The 15,841-nt window shown below is 50.6% G+C and overlaps 1 protein-coding gene across 1 annotated transcript; it reads left to right on the forward strand.

Moving 5' to 3' along the window:
* Positions 1-213: 213 nt before the first annotated feature.
* egln2 (egl-9 family hypoxia-inducible factor 2) lies at positions 214-15,324 on the forward strand. Its single transcript, XM_084445508.1, is given in 7 exon segments — positions 214-479; positions 1,080-1,284; positions 1,286-2,530; positions 13,155-13,274; positions 13,796-13,932; positions 14,901-14,968; positions 15,160-15,324. Coding segments are annotated over 6 exon segments (1,644 nt in total). The 5' UTR covers positions 214-479; positions 1,080-1,260; the 3' UTR covers positions 15,210-15,324.
* The last annotated feature ends 517 nt before the right edge of the window (positions 15,325-15,841 follow it).

Consider the following 15,841-nt stretch of genomic DNA (forward strand, 5'->3'; position numbering starts at 1 on the left):
AAACCCCAAATGCTTTACAATGTTGTCATCAAATGTTTAATAATATTTTAGTTTATGTAATTTAGGCCTAGTTCTGCTTGCTATGTGGACTAGTGGCCCGTGTTTGTGTGCACGTGGAACTGACAGGAGAGGGCGTGGGGAAGGGGAGAGACGTCACCGGGTGTGTGTGTGTGTGTGTGTGTGTGTGTGTGTGTGCGGAGGGGGGGTGCCAGCGGAGAGAACTGCAGAGAAACAGAGAGTAGCCTACTTTTGGCAACCTAGAACCTTCCGTGACTTAAGCGGATAACCACTGCTTCCTCCTCGGTAAACGCATCCCGACCAAAATTCAATCACTGTTCGAAAAACATGGTTATTTATAACCGAAAAGAAGATCGGGTAAAACAGGCAGCTGGAGAATCCCGGAAATAACAGAGGTATAGGCTACATTCAGACGGTCACGTACGCTTCGCTAGCTTTACGTTAGCCTACTGATACTGTTGGTAAGCATATTCCACAGACCGATTATGCTATTTCTAATTTGCTATCACTTCCCTGACGCTTTTCAAAGTCCATTTCAGTCACGAAGCTGCTTTTTTAAGACACGAGAATCGAACTTTGATTGAAGGACTAGGCTACACGTGGATTTCCCTAGTTCAATAATAACGTGGGCAGCGTAGACGGCTAAACGATAGTAACATTTGGTCGCTTCAGAGCTCACATCTTGCTGTGTTCTCTAATTTATGCCTGAATGAAAATATGTTGTTTGCGTTTCGAAATGATCTATCTCACTAGATTATCTAAAAAATTACTTTTCATCAAAATTATGAGTTGGTCTACAAATTAAGCGACGTTTCTCTTATGCTTTCCAATTCAACGGCACCGAACAGTGCACATTATTAATTTAGAATAGGCTATGAAATATGAAAAGATTGTAATTTTACGGTCTATGAAGCGTTTAAAAAAGACCTAACGCTCGGTTTGCCTATCCCGGTGCTTGCTGTGCTCATGGTATGATCTATTTATACGACATGTAAATATAGCTGCTTTGACTCACTCTCATTACAGACACATAATGCAATATGCTCCTCTGTTTTCTTTAGAAACGTCCCAAGCATCACAACAGAAAAAGACTTGTTATCAGCTCTATGAAACTTTGCGACAATGTGTCTCTGTGCCTCTCGCACAGAGAAAGAGGCATTTGTGCTGCACACCCGATCTCTCGCAGGGGCTCCGGTAGAGAATGAAGCGAGGACGTGAGCTACGTGCCCCCGACGAGATGACATGGAGGGCTTGGAACGCACGGACCATCCAAGCTTTAAATCCAAGCTCTTCTCACGGAACCGTCAGTATTACCGCTGCGCAGGAGAGAGCAACCCACGGACAGCAACTTGCTCTCGGAGCGGTTGATATTATTCCGCATTTCAAACCCAGTATGGGACTTAACGGCTACTGTACGCCGCCGATGGGGAGCCCCACGGCCGCGGAGCTACTGGTGGATCTGGCGTCTCGAACCGTCACGCCCGGAATCACGGTCCTGCAGAAGCAGTCGAAAACCGGGCTCCCGCTGTATAACAGCGTCTCTCCCTCGGAGGGCAGCGGCGTTTGGGCGCAAACACCCAACGGTTACCCGCCGCTGACGACCCAAGGGGTGGCCGAGGTACCCGGCGGCCTCACCCAACCGCTGGGCAGCAGAGCGCAGCCCGAGGAGAGCGGAGAGACAGCGCAGCTTGACAGGTGTGCCCTGCTGATGACGAGGGAGGACCTGCTCCGGGTCAGGCAGCCGCAGCACCGCATATGGAGGGCCGGGGAGAACCGCGACGCGGGTTCGGGCTCGGGGACGGTCGTCAACGGATTTGCGGGGCCTTCGGGGTCGCTGGCGGCCAGGGCGGGGTTGGAGTCGGGACCTCTTTGCCCGCTTCCCGGCCCGACGGAGTTGGCGTCACCGGACTTGAAGCGGAGACGGGTGGCGGACGAAGGTGACCTGTGCGCCGCGGAGCCCTCAAAAACGGCCAGGGCCGCCGCGCCGCTCGCGGTCAGCGGCAACAACGCTAACAAGGGCAGCCGCAGCCACCCTGCCGCCGCCTCCTCCCAGCAACCCCTCCTCCCCACCATATCCACCTCACCCTCCCCTCACGCCGCCAAACTCCACCGCACGAACGGACACAAGGCGGCGCTGTTGAGCCCCTCCGCCGATTTACCCGCCTCCGGGTCGGACCTGATGGCGGAGCACATCGCGCTGCAGTACATCGTGCCCTGCATGAGGAGCTACGGCATCTGCGTCAAAGACAACTTCCTGGGGGCGGAGCTCGGCGGGCGCGTCCTGGAGGAAGTGGAGACGCTGAACCGCAGCGGGAAGTTCCGGGGCGGCCAGCTGGTCAACCAGAAGAGCATCCCCTCTGGGAACATCCGCGGGGACCAGATCGCCTGGGTGGAGGGCCGGGAGCCGGGGTGCGAGAGCATCGGGGCGCTGATAGCGCACATCGACGAGGCCGTCATGCACAGCGCGGCCGACGGGCAGCTGGGGGACTGCGTCATCAACGGACGCACCAAGGTGAGAGGGCAGGGAGGCTGGGGGAGACAGGTTTTGAGGAAAGAGATGGGGGATAATAATAATAACTTTATTTGTATAGCACCTTTCTTAACATAGTTACAAGGTGCTTTTACAGAATAAAATCCAGTAAACAAACTAAAAACAGCATACAGATTATCAAACAATAAAAAGAACAACAGACATCGATAAAGGAGAACAAGCAGAAGCACCAGGCAGTCATTACAAAGTGCAAAAAGCCATTTAAAACAAAAAAACGAATTATATACGTGTTAACTGAGCTGGCTAGTTTGAGGTCGGCTGGTAAGGGATTCCATGAGCCACTCGTCGTCATTGGCCAGTAGGTCTTGCTGGTCCCTGAAGACTCGCTCTCTCCGAATTCCTTCATCCACATCATCCAAAAGCAGCACATATAAAGCAGCCATTGTGCATCATTACGCTTCGGAATTGCATGCCTTTTTATACCCACCCACGGACATGATTATATGGAACAGGTGTGATTGTCATTGACAGTATATGAACCACGCACGTGATTGTTTGATTTCATTTCTGGGTATAGGAGACGATACAGGGATGATGTAGGGGCGAGGGCTCTTATTTCCCACAATGCTGGATGTCATGAAGACAGAACAGCCGATGACACATAACATCTAAGACAATTAACAGCACTCTTATCTGCCCGACTGAGGCATCAAACACGGGATCAGTTTAGCCCATTTCATTCATCAAATATGCATGGCGATTTCTAAATAGCCTAAGTAGCTTATAATAATGGGCGCCCTATGAATGTGGATTCCCGAGTCAAACAATGAGGCAATGAAACACCATCAACAGACAGCCTATTTCAGTGTAATACAGCTTATAGTGAATCATATTATCCTTATAATATATTAGCCAACACATTACCTGAGTAAATATGTAATGCACAACAGTGCACACTTATTTCTTGTTTTGGAAGGCTAGTGTGCGTCTAGGCGCTGTCACTCACCCCACAGTGAGAGGGCCTTCTCTACGACTAGAGTGATTGTTCTTCTACCAAAATTGGGATTTACAGCAGTGTAAATATGAAGGCGTTCACAAGTCATTCACAACAGTATTTGAATTATAGTAAATTGCTTTGAGCGCACAGCCTACACTGTCCACATTATTAGGCCGATTTTTGAGAATAAATAAATAAAGGAATCATTTCTGAGAATAAATAAATGATTATTGAATAATTGTTTAGCGATGACAGATCCAGTTGATTCTGATTCGGTTGGACTGTGCAACATATATGAGGTGTTAATTTGCAATATCCGATATATGTATTGTTCACAATGGTGTCAATTTCAAAGCGTTTCTCGGGTTTCTCACCTTTCTGCCATGAAGATCGCAGTCAGGGGCGGACTGGGGAAATAATTCAGGTCGGGCAACGTAGCCCCAGTCGGCCCACTGAGCAGGCTTTGTTGAGCGGGGGGGGGGGGGGGGGTACGTCCCGGTGGCCAAGCCGCCATTGATCGCAGTTTCTAATTTGGCCAGAAATGTGCGTACGCATGGGTCAGTGTGCTTGGAGGTGAGCACATTCTCTGCCATTCTTCCGTCAAGTTTGTTTTTTATGAATCCCAAAGTTTGCTCAGGAGTGGCGTACGCATTGTTTTGTGCGTACACAAGCTTTCTAAATGAGGCTCCTGGTCGGGTGCTGATCTAGTCCTGGTCTGGTGCTGATCTAGTCCTGGTCCTGGTCTGGTACTGATCTAGTCCTGGTCCTGGTCTGGTACTGATCTAGTCCTGGTCCTAGTCTGGTGCTGATCTACTCCTGGTCTGGTGCTGATCTGGTCCTGGTCTGGTGCTGATCTAGTCCTGGTCCTAGTCTGGTGCTGATCTAGTCCTGGTCCTGGTCTGGTGCTGATCTACTCCTGGTCTGGTGCTGATCTGGTCCTGGTCTGGTGCTGATCTAGTCCTGGTCCTAGTCTGGTGCTGATCTAGTCCTGGTCCTGGTCGGGTGCTGATCTAGTCCTGGTCCTAGTCCTGGTCCTGGCCTGGTACTGATCTAGTCCTGGTCCTGATCTGGTGCTGATCTAGTCCTGGTCTGGTGCTGATCTAGTCCTGGTCCTGGTCTGGTGCTGATCTAGTCCTGGTCCTAGTCTGGTGCTGATCTAGTCCTGGTCCTGGTCTGGTGCTGATCTGGTCCTGGTCTGGTGCTGATCTGGTCCTGGTCTGGTGCTGATCTGGTCCTGGTCCTGGTCTGGTGCTGATCTAGTCCTGGTCCTAGTCTGGTGCTGATCTGGTCCTGGTCCTGGTCTGGTGCTGATCTAGTCCTGGTCTGGTACTGATCTAGTCCTGGTCCTGGTCTGGTACTGATCTAGTCCTGGTCCTAGTCTGGTGCTGATCTAGTCCTGGTCTTGGTCTGGTGCTGATCTAGTCCTGGTCCTAGTCTGGTGCTGATCTAGTCCTGATCTGGTCCTGGTCCTGATCTGGTGCTGATCTAGTCCTGGTCTGGTACTGATCTAGTCCTGGTCCTAGTCTGGTACTGATCTAGTCCTGGTCCTGGTCTGGTGCTGATCTGGTCCTGGTCTGGTACTGATCTAGTCCTGGTCCTAGTCTGGTGCTGATCTAGTCCTGGTCTTGGTCTGGTGCTGATCTAGTCCTGGTCCTGGTCTGGTGCTGATCTGGTCCTGGTCTGGTACTGATCTAGTCCTGGTCCTAGTCTGGTGCTGATCTAGTCCTGGTACTGATCTAGTCCTGGTCCTGGTCTGGTGCTGATCTAGTCCTGGTTCTGGTCTGGTGCTGATCTAGTCCTGGTCCTAGTCTGGTGCTGATCTAGTCCTGGTCCTGGTCTGGTGCTGATCTAGTCCTGGTCCTAGTCTGGTGCTGATCTAGTCCTGGTCCTAGTCTGGTGCTGATCTAGTCCTGGTCCTGGTCTGGTGCTGATCTAGTCCTGGTCCTGGTCTGGTGCTGATCTAGTCCTGGTCCTGGTCTGGTGCTGATCTAGTCCTGGTCTGGTCCTGATCTAGTCCTGGTCTGGTGCTGATCTAGTCCTGGTCCTGGTCTGGTGCTGATCTAGTCCTGGTCTGGTACTGATCTAGTCCTGGTCTGGTCTGGTGCTGATCTAGTCCTGGTCTGGTGCTGATCTGGTCCTGGTCTGGTGCTGATCTAGTCCTGGTCCTGGTCTGGTGCTGATCTAGTCCTGGTCCTGGTCTGGTGCTGATCTGGTCCTAGTCTGGTGCTGATCTGGTCCTGGTCTGTACATGCCCCTAGCCGTGTACCACTGACTCACAGCAAAGCTGGTGTAACCCAGTTGAATAGGTTAAACTCACTTCTCAGTATAAATGTTGCCCACCTGCGCCATGGAATCGCTACCTTTTCAGTGGTGTAGCTGACTAAAGCGGCGTTCATGGTCACACATTGACAAGTCAGACAAGACGAAACCCAGCATGAGGGCGAGTGAGGGTGGAAGCAATACTGAGAGAGGGAGAGGGAAAGAGAGAGAGAGAATTATTGTGCGTACAGGTATAACGTGTGCTGTGTCGTCAGTAAAAGCGTTGGCCTGGTAACAGAGCCTGCCGGGTGACTCAGATCCTGGTTATCTGAGACGAGTTATGTCATCGGCCTCTCTGTCACTCATCTTACCCCAACCCCTCCCCCCGTCTCCCACTCTCTCTCCCCCCTATCACATTCTGGTACGTCTTATCAGTAGAGCTGGTCATTGCTAGAGCAGTCCAGATCAGTTACCACACTTTTTTCTCTGCTGCTCAACGCTCAGCTCTTCTGTGAGTCTTAGTACTTCAGCGGCAGTACGTCAGCGCTGTACTGTCTTTTTTTTGTGAGAGGGTATAGCAGCAGAAGACCTACTATGTCTAGGTGTTCCAGCACTTGTGACTAGTCCAAATGTGAACGATAGCATTAGCAATTAGCCTACCCAACTGTATTCTTCCTGATGTAGCATTAGCTTAGTAAACGGTTATCTACTCTAATGTATTCTCCCTAACGTAGCATTAGCTTAGCGTAGCGTAGCATTAGCGCAAGCATGGTGTTGAGTGAGTCAGAGCTGTTAGCCCACCACCCTCCTCCCCTGGGGTGCAGAGAACCACCCTCCATCCCCCTCTCCTTCCCTCCATTCTCTTCCTCAGCGTAGCCTTGTTGGGAGGAGCCTGGAGATTGGAAGCAGTCTGGGATGATTTCAACACAGTTCATGGCTCTTTGACATCATCTTGGTGAGGGTACTTAGAGGAACAAAATGGGTCATGCATGGGTCTGTAGGTTTCCAGGAAGAACCCTATTCATGTCCGTAAGGTGCTCTTTGGAATCCTTAATGGTTCTCTTATTACAAATGTTTTTTTTTACGGCACTCCTTTTTTCTAAGAGTGTAGGCTGGGCCGTCCCTTGTACCTCTGACCAGACGGCAGTCATGGCTTTGTGGTGAGGGGCGGAGGAGCAGAGAGGGGGAGGGGTAGGAGAGGAAAGCAGAGGAGAAGAGGAGGAGGTACAGTAAGGTGGAGTGCAGCTAAATCACAAGGTCCTCGTTTCCTCCTTGCTTCACTTCTTTATCAGTACGGAAAACTGGCTCTCCTCCTATCTATGATTTTTCCCTTCTGACTGGCTACTCTTATCTGCTTGGAATTCCAACCGATGGCAAATAGGACATACAGCACGTTCCCCCCACAGGTCTTCAACTCTTGATGGGTGCGGATTCTGGAGCCAACCGAGAAATCACTCTGGACCAGAGCCTTTCCACAGAGCTTTTTCTGAGCCTCCTATCTACCCTTCTGATTGGCTACCCTCCTATCTACTCTTCTGATTGGCTACCCTCCTATCTACACTTCTGATTGGCTACCCTCCTATCTACCCTTCTGATTGGCTACCCTCCTATCTACTCTTCTGATTGGCTACCCTCCTATCTACCCTTCTGATTGGCTACCCTCCTATCTACTCTTCTGATTGGCTACCCTCTTATCTACTCTTCTGATTGGCTACCCTCCTATCTACCCTTCTGATTGGCTACCCTCTTATCTACTCTTTTGATTGGCTACCCTCCTATCTACTCTTCTGATTGGCTACCCTCCTATCTACTCTTCTGATTGATTACACTCCTTTCTGCCCTCCGTATTGGCTACCCTCCTATCTGCCCTACTGATTGGTTGCTCTCCTATCTGCCCTCCTTATTGGCTACACTCCTACTGTAGCTACCCTTCTGACTGGCTAATTCAATTCCCAGTGCTGCTGCTACCAGACCATTGTACTCTACTTCTCGTCTTCCCTCTCTAGCTAGCTTGCCAAAATATTTCCCCTCCGTTTCCTTGGTAACAGGACCATGTAGAGAAGCTCTGCAGTTTGTGTGTGTGTGTGGGTGGCTGGGTGAGTGTCTGTGGGTGTGTGGGTGGCTGGGTGAGTGTGTGTGGGTGGCTGGGTGGGTGTGTGTGGGTGGCTGGGTGAGTGTCTGTGGGTGTGTGTGTGTGTGTGTGTGGGTGGCTGGGTGAGTGTCTGTGGGTGTGTGTGTGTGTGTGTGTGTGTGGATGGCTGAGTGAGTGTCTGTGGGTGTGTGTGGGTGGCTGGGTGAGTGTCTGTGGGTGTGTGTGTGTGTGTGGGTGGCTGGGTGAGTGTCTGTGGGTGTGTGTGTGTGTGTGTGGGTGGCTGGGTGAGTGTCTGTGGGTGTGTGTGGGTGGCTGGGTGAGTGTCTGTGGGTGTGTGTGTGTGTGGGTGGCTGGGTGAGTGTCTGTGGGTGTGTGTGTGGGTGGCTAGGTGGGTGAGTGTCTGTGGGTGTGTGTGTGTGTGTGGGTGGCTGGGTGAGTGTCTGTGGGTGTGTGTGTGGGTGGCTGGGTGGGTGAGTGTCTGTGGGTGTGTGTGTGTGTGGGTGGCTGGGTGAGTGTCTGTGTGTGTGTGTGTGTGTGTGTGGGTGGCTGGGTGAGTGTCTGTGGGTGTGTGTCTGTGGGTGTGTGTGTGGGTGGCTGGGTGAGGGTCTGTGGGTGTGTGTCTGTGGGTGTGTGTGTGGGTGTCTGCGTGTCCATTCCAACAATAATGCCACCCCAGCATCGGGCTCTGTCTCAGACCGGGGTGAACTGGATCGACACAAAACGGCTTCAGCGTGCAAAACCCAAACCCACACTCTATTGTGCTCAAGGAGAGAGAGAGAGAGAGAGAGAGAGAGAGAGAAGAGGTGAGATGAGGACACAGGCGGAGAGATATATAGCTGGGTTACGGGAGCAAGAGATGGAGTGTTGGAGGAGGAGAGAGAGGGGGCGGAGAGAGACAGCATGAAAGAGGAGAGGTGAGATGAGGACATGGATGAATGTCCTCGTCTCACCTCCCGGGAATAGAAAAAAGCGAGATGTATGCCGTTTAAATGAAGGTTTACGAGAGAGATGGAGGGATGGAGGAAGGGAGAGAGAGTGAGAGGAGAAAGAGACTGTAGTCAGGTTAGGGAGAAACAGACAGAGAAAAATATACGTCGGGATAAATCCATGTTTTGGTGAGAGGGGGAGATTAAGAGGAGGAGAGAGAGAAGAGGGAGAAGATGGAGTGAGAGGGAGAGAGAAGGGTTACAGACTTATGGAGAGAGAGAGAGAGAGAGAGAGTGTGAAGGAAGAAAGGATGTGAAAGAGGAGGTCGGGCGAGAGCAGGAGTGACGCAGCAGCAGCGTGTCCTAATGAGTCTGCAGCAGTGGGTTCTTACATACCCCTCCCTCACACACACACACACACACACACACACACACACACACACACACACACACACACACACAGTTCACACAGCATACAGGCGGCACATTCTTGCATGAGCATGCACCCATGGCATACAGGTACCTTGGCAACACCAAAGAGCTAACCCCACCGCATGCTATCACAGGAAGCAGCTCAGAGCTATAATCAATGGAATATTTAGCTAGCTAGCTAACAGCTCAGCACTATGAGAGCATAGTAGCAGAGTGTGAGCAGTTAGCTAGAAGCTAACAACACAGCACTATGAGTATCCGGGCAGCTACGGCTAGCTAGCACACAGACACACACAGAGAGGCATTGTAGCCATAGAATGAGCGTTCTGAAGAGAGGTCTATACAGAGAAACCCAGGGGAAACGTCCTGATTGTTATGTTGATTTCCTTTGTTTTGGAGATAAAGCCAGATGGGCGGGGTTATGGGGATGACCTCATTGTGTTCCGAAGATTGTTGCGCCACAGGTGGCTGATGAGTCACTGTGGTTCTGAGGAGATCAGATGTTTGGTGACCTGACCTACAGTGTGTACTTAAACACACACAAGTAAACTGAGTCATGGGCAGGAGTGTGTAAATGCCTGGCGGTCTTGTGGTTGTGTGTGTGTGGTCTCATGTAGTTCTGTAGATTGTATTGCACTTTTTTTTACTTTATATAATGTAAGTTAATGTCAGAGATTAATGTTTTAGGCTAATGTCTGCAGTGAAAGGTTGAATGTCAGCAGTTTTAGGGTTAATGGTAAAAGTTTCAGGTTTATTGTTAACATTTGTAGGGCTTATGTTAGCAATTAAAGTGTTAATATCAGCAGCTGACTAAGCACATACTCTGAAAATGAGACATTAAATGCAGTCAGCTTACTGGAAACATACTGTGTGCCCACACACACACACACACACTCACTCGGTGTGTCCTGTTAGAGACTCAGTCTGTCCCCTGGTAGAGACTGTGTATAGACTCAGTGTGTCCCCTGGTAGAGACTCAGTGTGTCCCCTGGTAGAGACTCAGTGTGTCCCCTGGTAGAGACTCAGTGTGTCCCCTGGTAGAGACTCAGTGTGTCCCCTGGTAGAGACTCAGTGTGTCCCCTGGTAGAGACTCAGTGTGTCCCGTGTAGAGACTCGGTGTGTCCCCTGGTAGAGACTCAGTGTGTCCCGTGTAGAGACAGTGTACAGAGTCAGTTTGTCCCCTGGTAGAGACCCAGTGTGTCCCCTGGTAGAGACCCAGTGTGTCCCCTGGTAGAGACTCAGTGTGTCCCCTGGTAGAGACTCAGTGTGTCCCGTGTAGAGACTCGGTGTGTCCCCTGGTAGAGACTCAGTGTGTCCCGTGTAGAGACAGTGTACAGAGTCAGTTTGTCCCCTGGTAGAGACCCAGTGTGTCCCATGGTAGAGACCCAGTGTGTCCCATGGTAGAGACTCAGTGTGTGCCGTTGTGGAGACAGTATAGACTCTCTGTCCCCTTGGTAGAGAGGGTGTCCGCTGGTAAAGGTAGTGTATAGACTCAGAGTGCGTCGGTAGAGGCTCAGACTCTTTGATCCAGTATTGATCTCCGGCTGACCAAAGCCAGCGCTGAGCTGTCCAAGTCTGTCTGTCTGCTGACTCAGCTGTGCAAACACAGCCCAGCGCGTGCCATAGGTCAGCTCAACACAGGACAAAACTAAACACGGAACAGCAAATCTCATCCCAGTCTAGCTCATAACAGGACACAGGAAAGAACATGGGACGGGACAGAACCAGAACACAGACCAGTGCAGCTGGTGTCGGCTCAGCTCAGTCCAGCTTGAAACAGAACAGCACCAGTCAGCCCCTCTCGTCCTGGTCCTGCCTACAATACTCAGCACAGTACATCTGTCTCTCTCCCTCCCTCTTTCTCCCTCCCTCACTCTCTCTCCCTCACTCTCTCCCTTTCTCTCTCTCTCTCACTCCCTCCCTCCCTCTCACTCTCCCTCCATCTCTCGCTCCCTCCCTTCCTCTCTCTCTCTCCCTCCCTCTCACTCTCCCTCTATCTCTCGCTCCCTCCCTTCCTCTCTCTCTCCCTCACTCTCCCTCCCTCTCTCTCTCCTCACTCCCTCCCTCCCTCCCTCTCACTCTCCCTCTATCTCTCGCTCCCTCCCTTCCTCTCTCTCTCCCTCCCTCTCTCTTTCTCTTCCTCTGCATCCCTCTCTCTTTCTCCTTCCCTCTCTCCCAGCGGATCAGCAGGTCCTGTATTAGTTCAGCGTTATCTCCGGTGTCCTCCATCTTGTATCTGATCAGCCTGTAGGAGGAGGAGGAGGAGGAGGAGGAGAATGCGGGGTAGAGGAGGAGGAGGAGGAGATTGAGGGGGAAGGGAGGAGGATGAAGAGGGGAGAGGAGGAAGAGGACGGGGAAGGGAGGAGGAGGTATTTCTTATCTTCTGTACCAGATTAGCTTGTCCTCAGGTCAACCCCCCTGGGGTGTTATCAGGACACGGATGCAGGTGACACGCAGGCAGCCTGGCAGGCAGTACTGCCCATTCAGCCTCGGATACATTAGAAGACACAATCGTAACAGATTATGAACTGACTGGGAGTATCAACACTAGACGACTGGCTTCGGATGATTTTTGTATGACAACTGAAAAACTGGGTAGCGCACATTTAATGATAAATGATAAAAAATATGAAACATGTCTGATATGCTCCGACTCGCTCCGACTCGGATCGGGAGAAGTCTGTTCTCATCATACGCTTGCAGATTTAAATCTGTACCCCTCATACACTTACAGATTTAAATCTGTACCCCTCGTACACTTACAGATTTAAATCTGTACCCCTCATACACTTACAGATTTAAATCTGTTCTCATCATACGCTTGCCGATTTAAATCTGTACCCCTCATACACTTACAGATTTAAATCTGTACCCCTCATACACTTACAGATTTAAATCTGTACCCCTCATACACTTACAGATTTAAATCTGTACCCCTCATACACTTACAGATTTAAATCTGTACCCCTCATACACTTACAGATTTAAATCTGTACCCCTCATACACTTACAGATTTAAATCTGTACCCCTCATACACTTACAGATTTAAATCTGTACCCCTCATATACTTACAGATTTAAATCTGTACTCCTCATACACTTACAGATTTAAATCTGTACCCCTCATACACTTACAGATTTAAATGTATCCCTCATACACTTACAGATTTAAATCTGTACTCCTCATACACTTACAGATTTAAATCTGTACCCCTCATACACTTACAGATTTAAATCTGTACTCCTCATACACTTACAGATTTAAATCTGTACCCCTCATACACTTACAGATTTAAATGTACCCCTCATACACTTACAGATTTAAATCTGTACCCCTCATACACTTACAGATTTAAATCTGTACCCCTCATACACTTACAGATTTAAATCTGTACCCCTCATACACTTACACCTACAGTGCCAAATTGCCACTCCGACTACCCCCAACTAGAGCAGACTTCTGCTGTCAGGGAACGCTGGCGCTGTGCTGTTTGACAGGCTGTGTGTGTGTGCGTGTGTGCGTGCGTGTGCGTGCGCGCGTGCGTGTGTGCGCCTGTGTGCGTGTGTGTGCGTGTGTGCGCGCGTGCGCATGTGCGTATGTGCGTGTGTTGATGCTGCAGGCCAGGGCTGACTCCGCCTCTCCGGTATGGTACAAGTTAATTGTTGCTAATTATTAGGGTTGTTACCATGCTGACAATTACAAAATGCTCCAGTAACAGGTGTGTGTGTGTTTGTGTGACAGAATATATGTGTGTGTGTTGTGTCTAGTTCACTCACTGTCCCTCAGGTTGTGGCATGCTGATACGTATTCTCTTTCTCCTAGGAGTATTTTTAATGTAGATCATTTATTTATCTCTCTCCCTCTCTCTCCCTCTCTCTCTCCCTTTCTCTCTCTCTCTCCCTCTCTCTCTCTCCCTCTCTCCCCCCCTCCCCTCCCAGGCCATGGTAGCATGTTATCCGGGTCACGGTACAGGATACGTCCGACACGTTGACAACCCCAACAGAGACGGACGCTGCATCACCTGTATATACTACCTGAATAAGTCCTGGGATGCCAAGGTACAGTACACACACACACACACGTACATACACACACGCACACACACTCCACTATTATGCTCACAAATGCTCAACTTAAAGGACAATGCTCGTTTTTGACAACCTGGACCTTATTTACGACATATTATAAGACGTTTGACTCACTGAGATCACTTTGGTGTAGTTCGGAGGCATGTAGAAGAAATTTAAAATCCAGCGCGAGCCAGTATATCCATGTAATGGCGGTGGTGGGGGCAACGAGAATGCAGTTTCTAAAAATCTATTTTCTGCCGCGAAACGGTTGTTTTCATCAATCTGTCTTGATGAATCGCTAGTTGTGCTTACATAGAGCGAGGGCTTGTTGTGGTTGTTCACATGCCTCTGCAATATGATCTTTAGAAACGTCTTTCCGAAACGAAATAGCTTCCCCATTTGCTCCAGCACGCAAGCGCACAGCGCGCAATCGTTGCTCCAGCACGCTGTGCGCATGCGTGCTACAGCAAGTGAGGAAGCTATTGTGTTTTTTGTGTGCGTGTTCCCAGGTTCACGGAGGTCTGCTGCAGATCTACCCGGAGGGGAGGAGCGTGGTCGCCAACATCGAGCCGCTGTTTGACCGCCTGCTCATCTTCTGGTCCGACCGCAGGAACCCCCACGAGGTGAAACCGGCCTACGCCACGCGGTGAGGCACGCGCACACAGATTAGTCATAACCAGAAACCAGCTCCCACACTTCCTCCCTCGGTCCTCAATAACCTCTCACCTACTTCACCTCACTCACACACAGCTTAGTTTCACACTCCTCACCTCCCCTCCCCTCTCCTCTTCTTTCCTCCCCTCCCCTCCCCCTCCTCTCCTCTTCTTTCCTCCCCTCCCCCTCCTCTCCTCTTCTTACCTCCTCTCTCCTCTCCTCCCCTCCCCTCCCCTCCCCTCCCCTCCCCTCCCCTCCCCTCCCCTCCCCTCCCCTCCCCTCCCCTCCCCTCCCCTCCCCTCTTCTTTCCTCCCCTCCCCTCCCTCTCCTCTCCTTCTCCTCTCCTCTCCTCTCCTCTCCTCTCCTCTCCTCTCCTCTCCTCTCCTCTCCTCTCCTCTCCTCTCCTCTCCTCTCTTCTCTTCTTCTTTCTTCTCTTCCCCTCTCCTTTCCTCGTCCCCTATCCTGTCCTCTCCTGTCCTCTTCTCTCCCCTCCTCTCTGTGTGGCTGCTGGGGGGAGAGGTGTGGCTCAGGGCAGGAAGTACGTGTTTCCTGAGCGGGGGGAGCCGGGGGAGGAGGGTGGGGGTGGAGGAGGAGAGGGGGAGGAGGGTGGGAAAGGGGGACCCGGGGGAGGAGGGTGGGAGAGGGGGAGCCGGGGGAGGTGGGTGGGAGAGGGGGAGGAGGGTGGGAGAGGGGGAGCCGGGGGAGGAGGGTGGGGGAGGGGGAGGAGGGGGGGTCATAGAGAGACAGGAATAAACACCACACTTAACTCCCTCCTGTCCCGTACACACTGCTGACACACACTGACGTTGCGGGAATATCACTACCTCAAAAGACGGAACGAAAGGGGGGAGAATCTGTTACACCAATCCGTGTCTGTTCAATTTAGACCAACGGCAAAACGTACGATTGGCGCAAGTACTACGTCTTAACAAGTCTGTCTGAATGACCCTTTTCTTACAGCTATGCCATCACTGTCTGGTACTTCGATGCCAAGGAGCGGGCGGAGGCCAAGGAGAAGTACAGATTAGGTTAGTTCGACAGTTTAATGAGTTATTTCGTTAGTCATTAATTTAAAAAAAAAAGTCGTTAATTTTGTTTAATAAGTTAGTTTAGTTATTGTTATATGGGAGTGGTTATTTCACTGACTACATACAGTAGAACACATCTAAAGCTTTTTACCTGGGTTAGACGATCACCTGTTCTTTGTTTGTGTTCATAGCAACGGGACAGAAAGGTGTTCAAGTGCCTGTCACTCAAAACAAGGCCTAAGTGTGGGCCAGCTGCTGGAGGGTGCCGTGAACATGACCAGGGACGTTCCTACCTGTGCTACTGTCGGAAAACCTTTCTTTCTAAAGGGAGACGGAGTGAACCCAGCCGACAGCGCCCCTCTATGGATCCACAGTATCGCAACTCTGGATCGGCTGCAAGGAAGTGTTCCACATCAGTGATTGGACCGCTGAGCGGAAAAGGGCACTGTGCATTGATTGGTGAATGGCATTCAGACTGATGATGATGACGAGGAGGAGGAGGGTTTCTGTGTGCGCGTGAGTGCTTAGACTGCAAACAGTAGGACCAATAAAAGTGAACAAGCTAACAATGCTACCAATGTAGTGAATATAATATTTTAATCAGCCTCAGTATGTATAAAGCACAGAGTGTGTGTGTGTGTGTGCGTGTGTGCGTAAGTGTGCGCGTGTGCGCGCGCGTCCGTGCGGGCGGAATGGTAAAAAAGAGAAAAAGCACTTTGTTGTTTGCCATGCCTGAATGATGGACAAACTAATAAAAGTGAAAAGACGGACGCAATACAGACTATAATAATGAAAAAGAAACGATGTTTGCCTAATTTTTCAGACATTTTGCAGTATTTCATTAAAACGTGTCGGCTTTTGTACAACAAGATC

This window comes from Borostomias antarcticus (assembly GCF_949987555.1).
Source record: "Borostomias antarcticus genome assembly, chromosome: 1".
Classification (NCBI taxonomy): Eukaryota; Metazoa; Chordata; class Actinopteri; order Stomiiformes; family Stomiidae; genus Borostomias; species Borostomias antarcticus.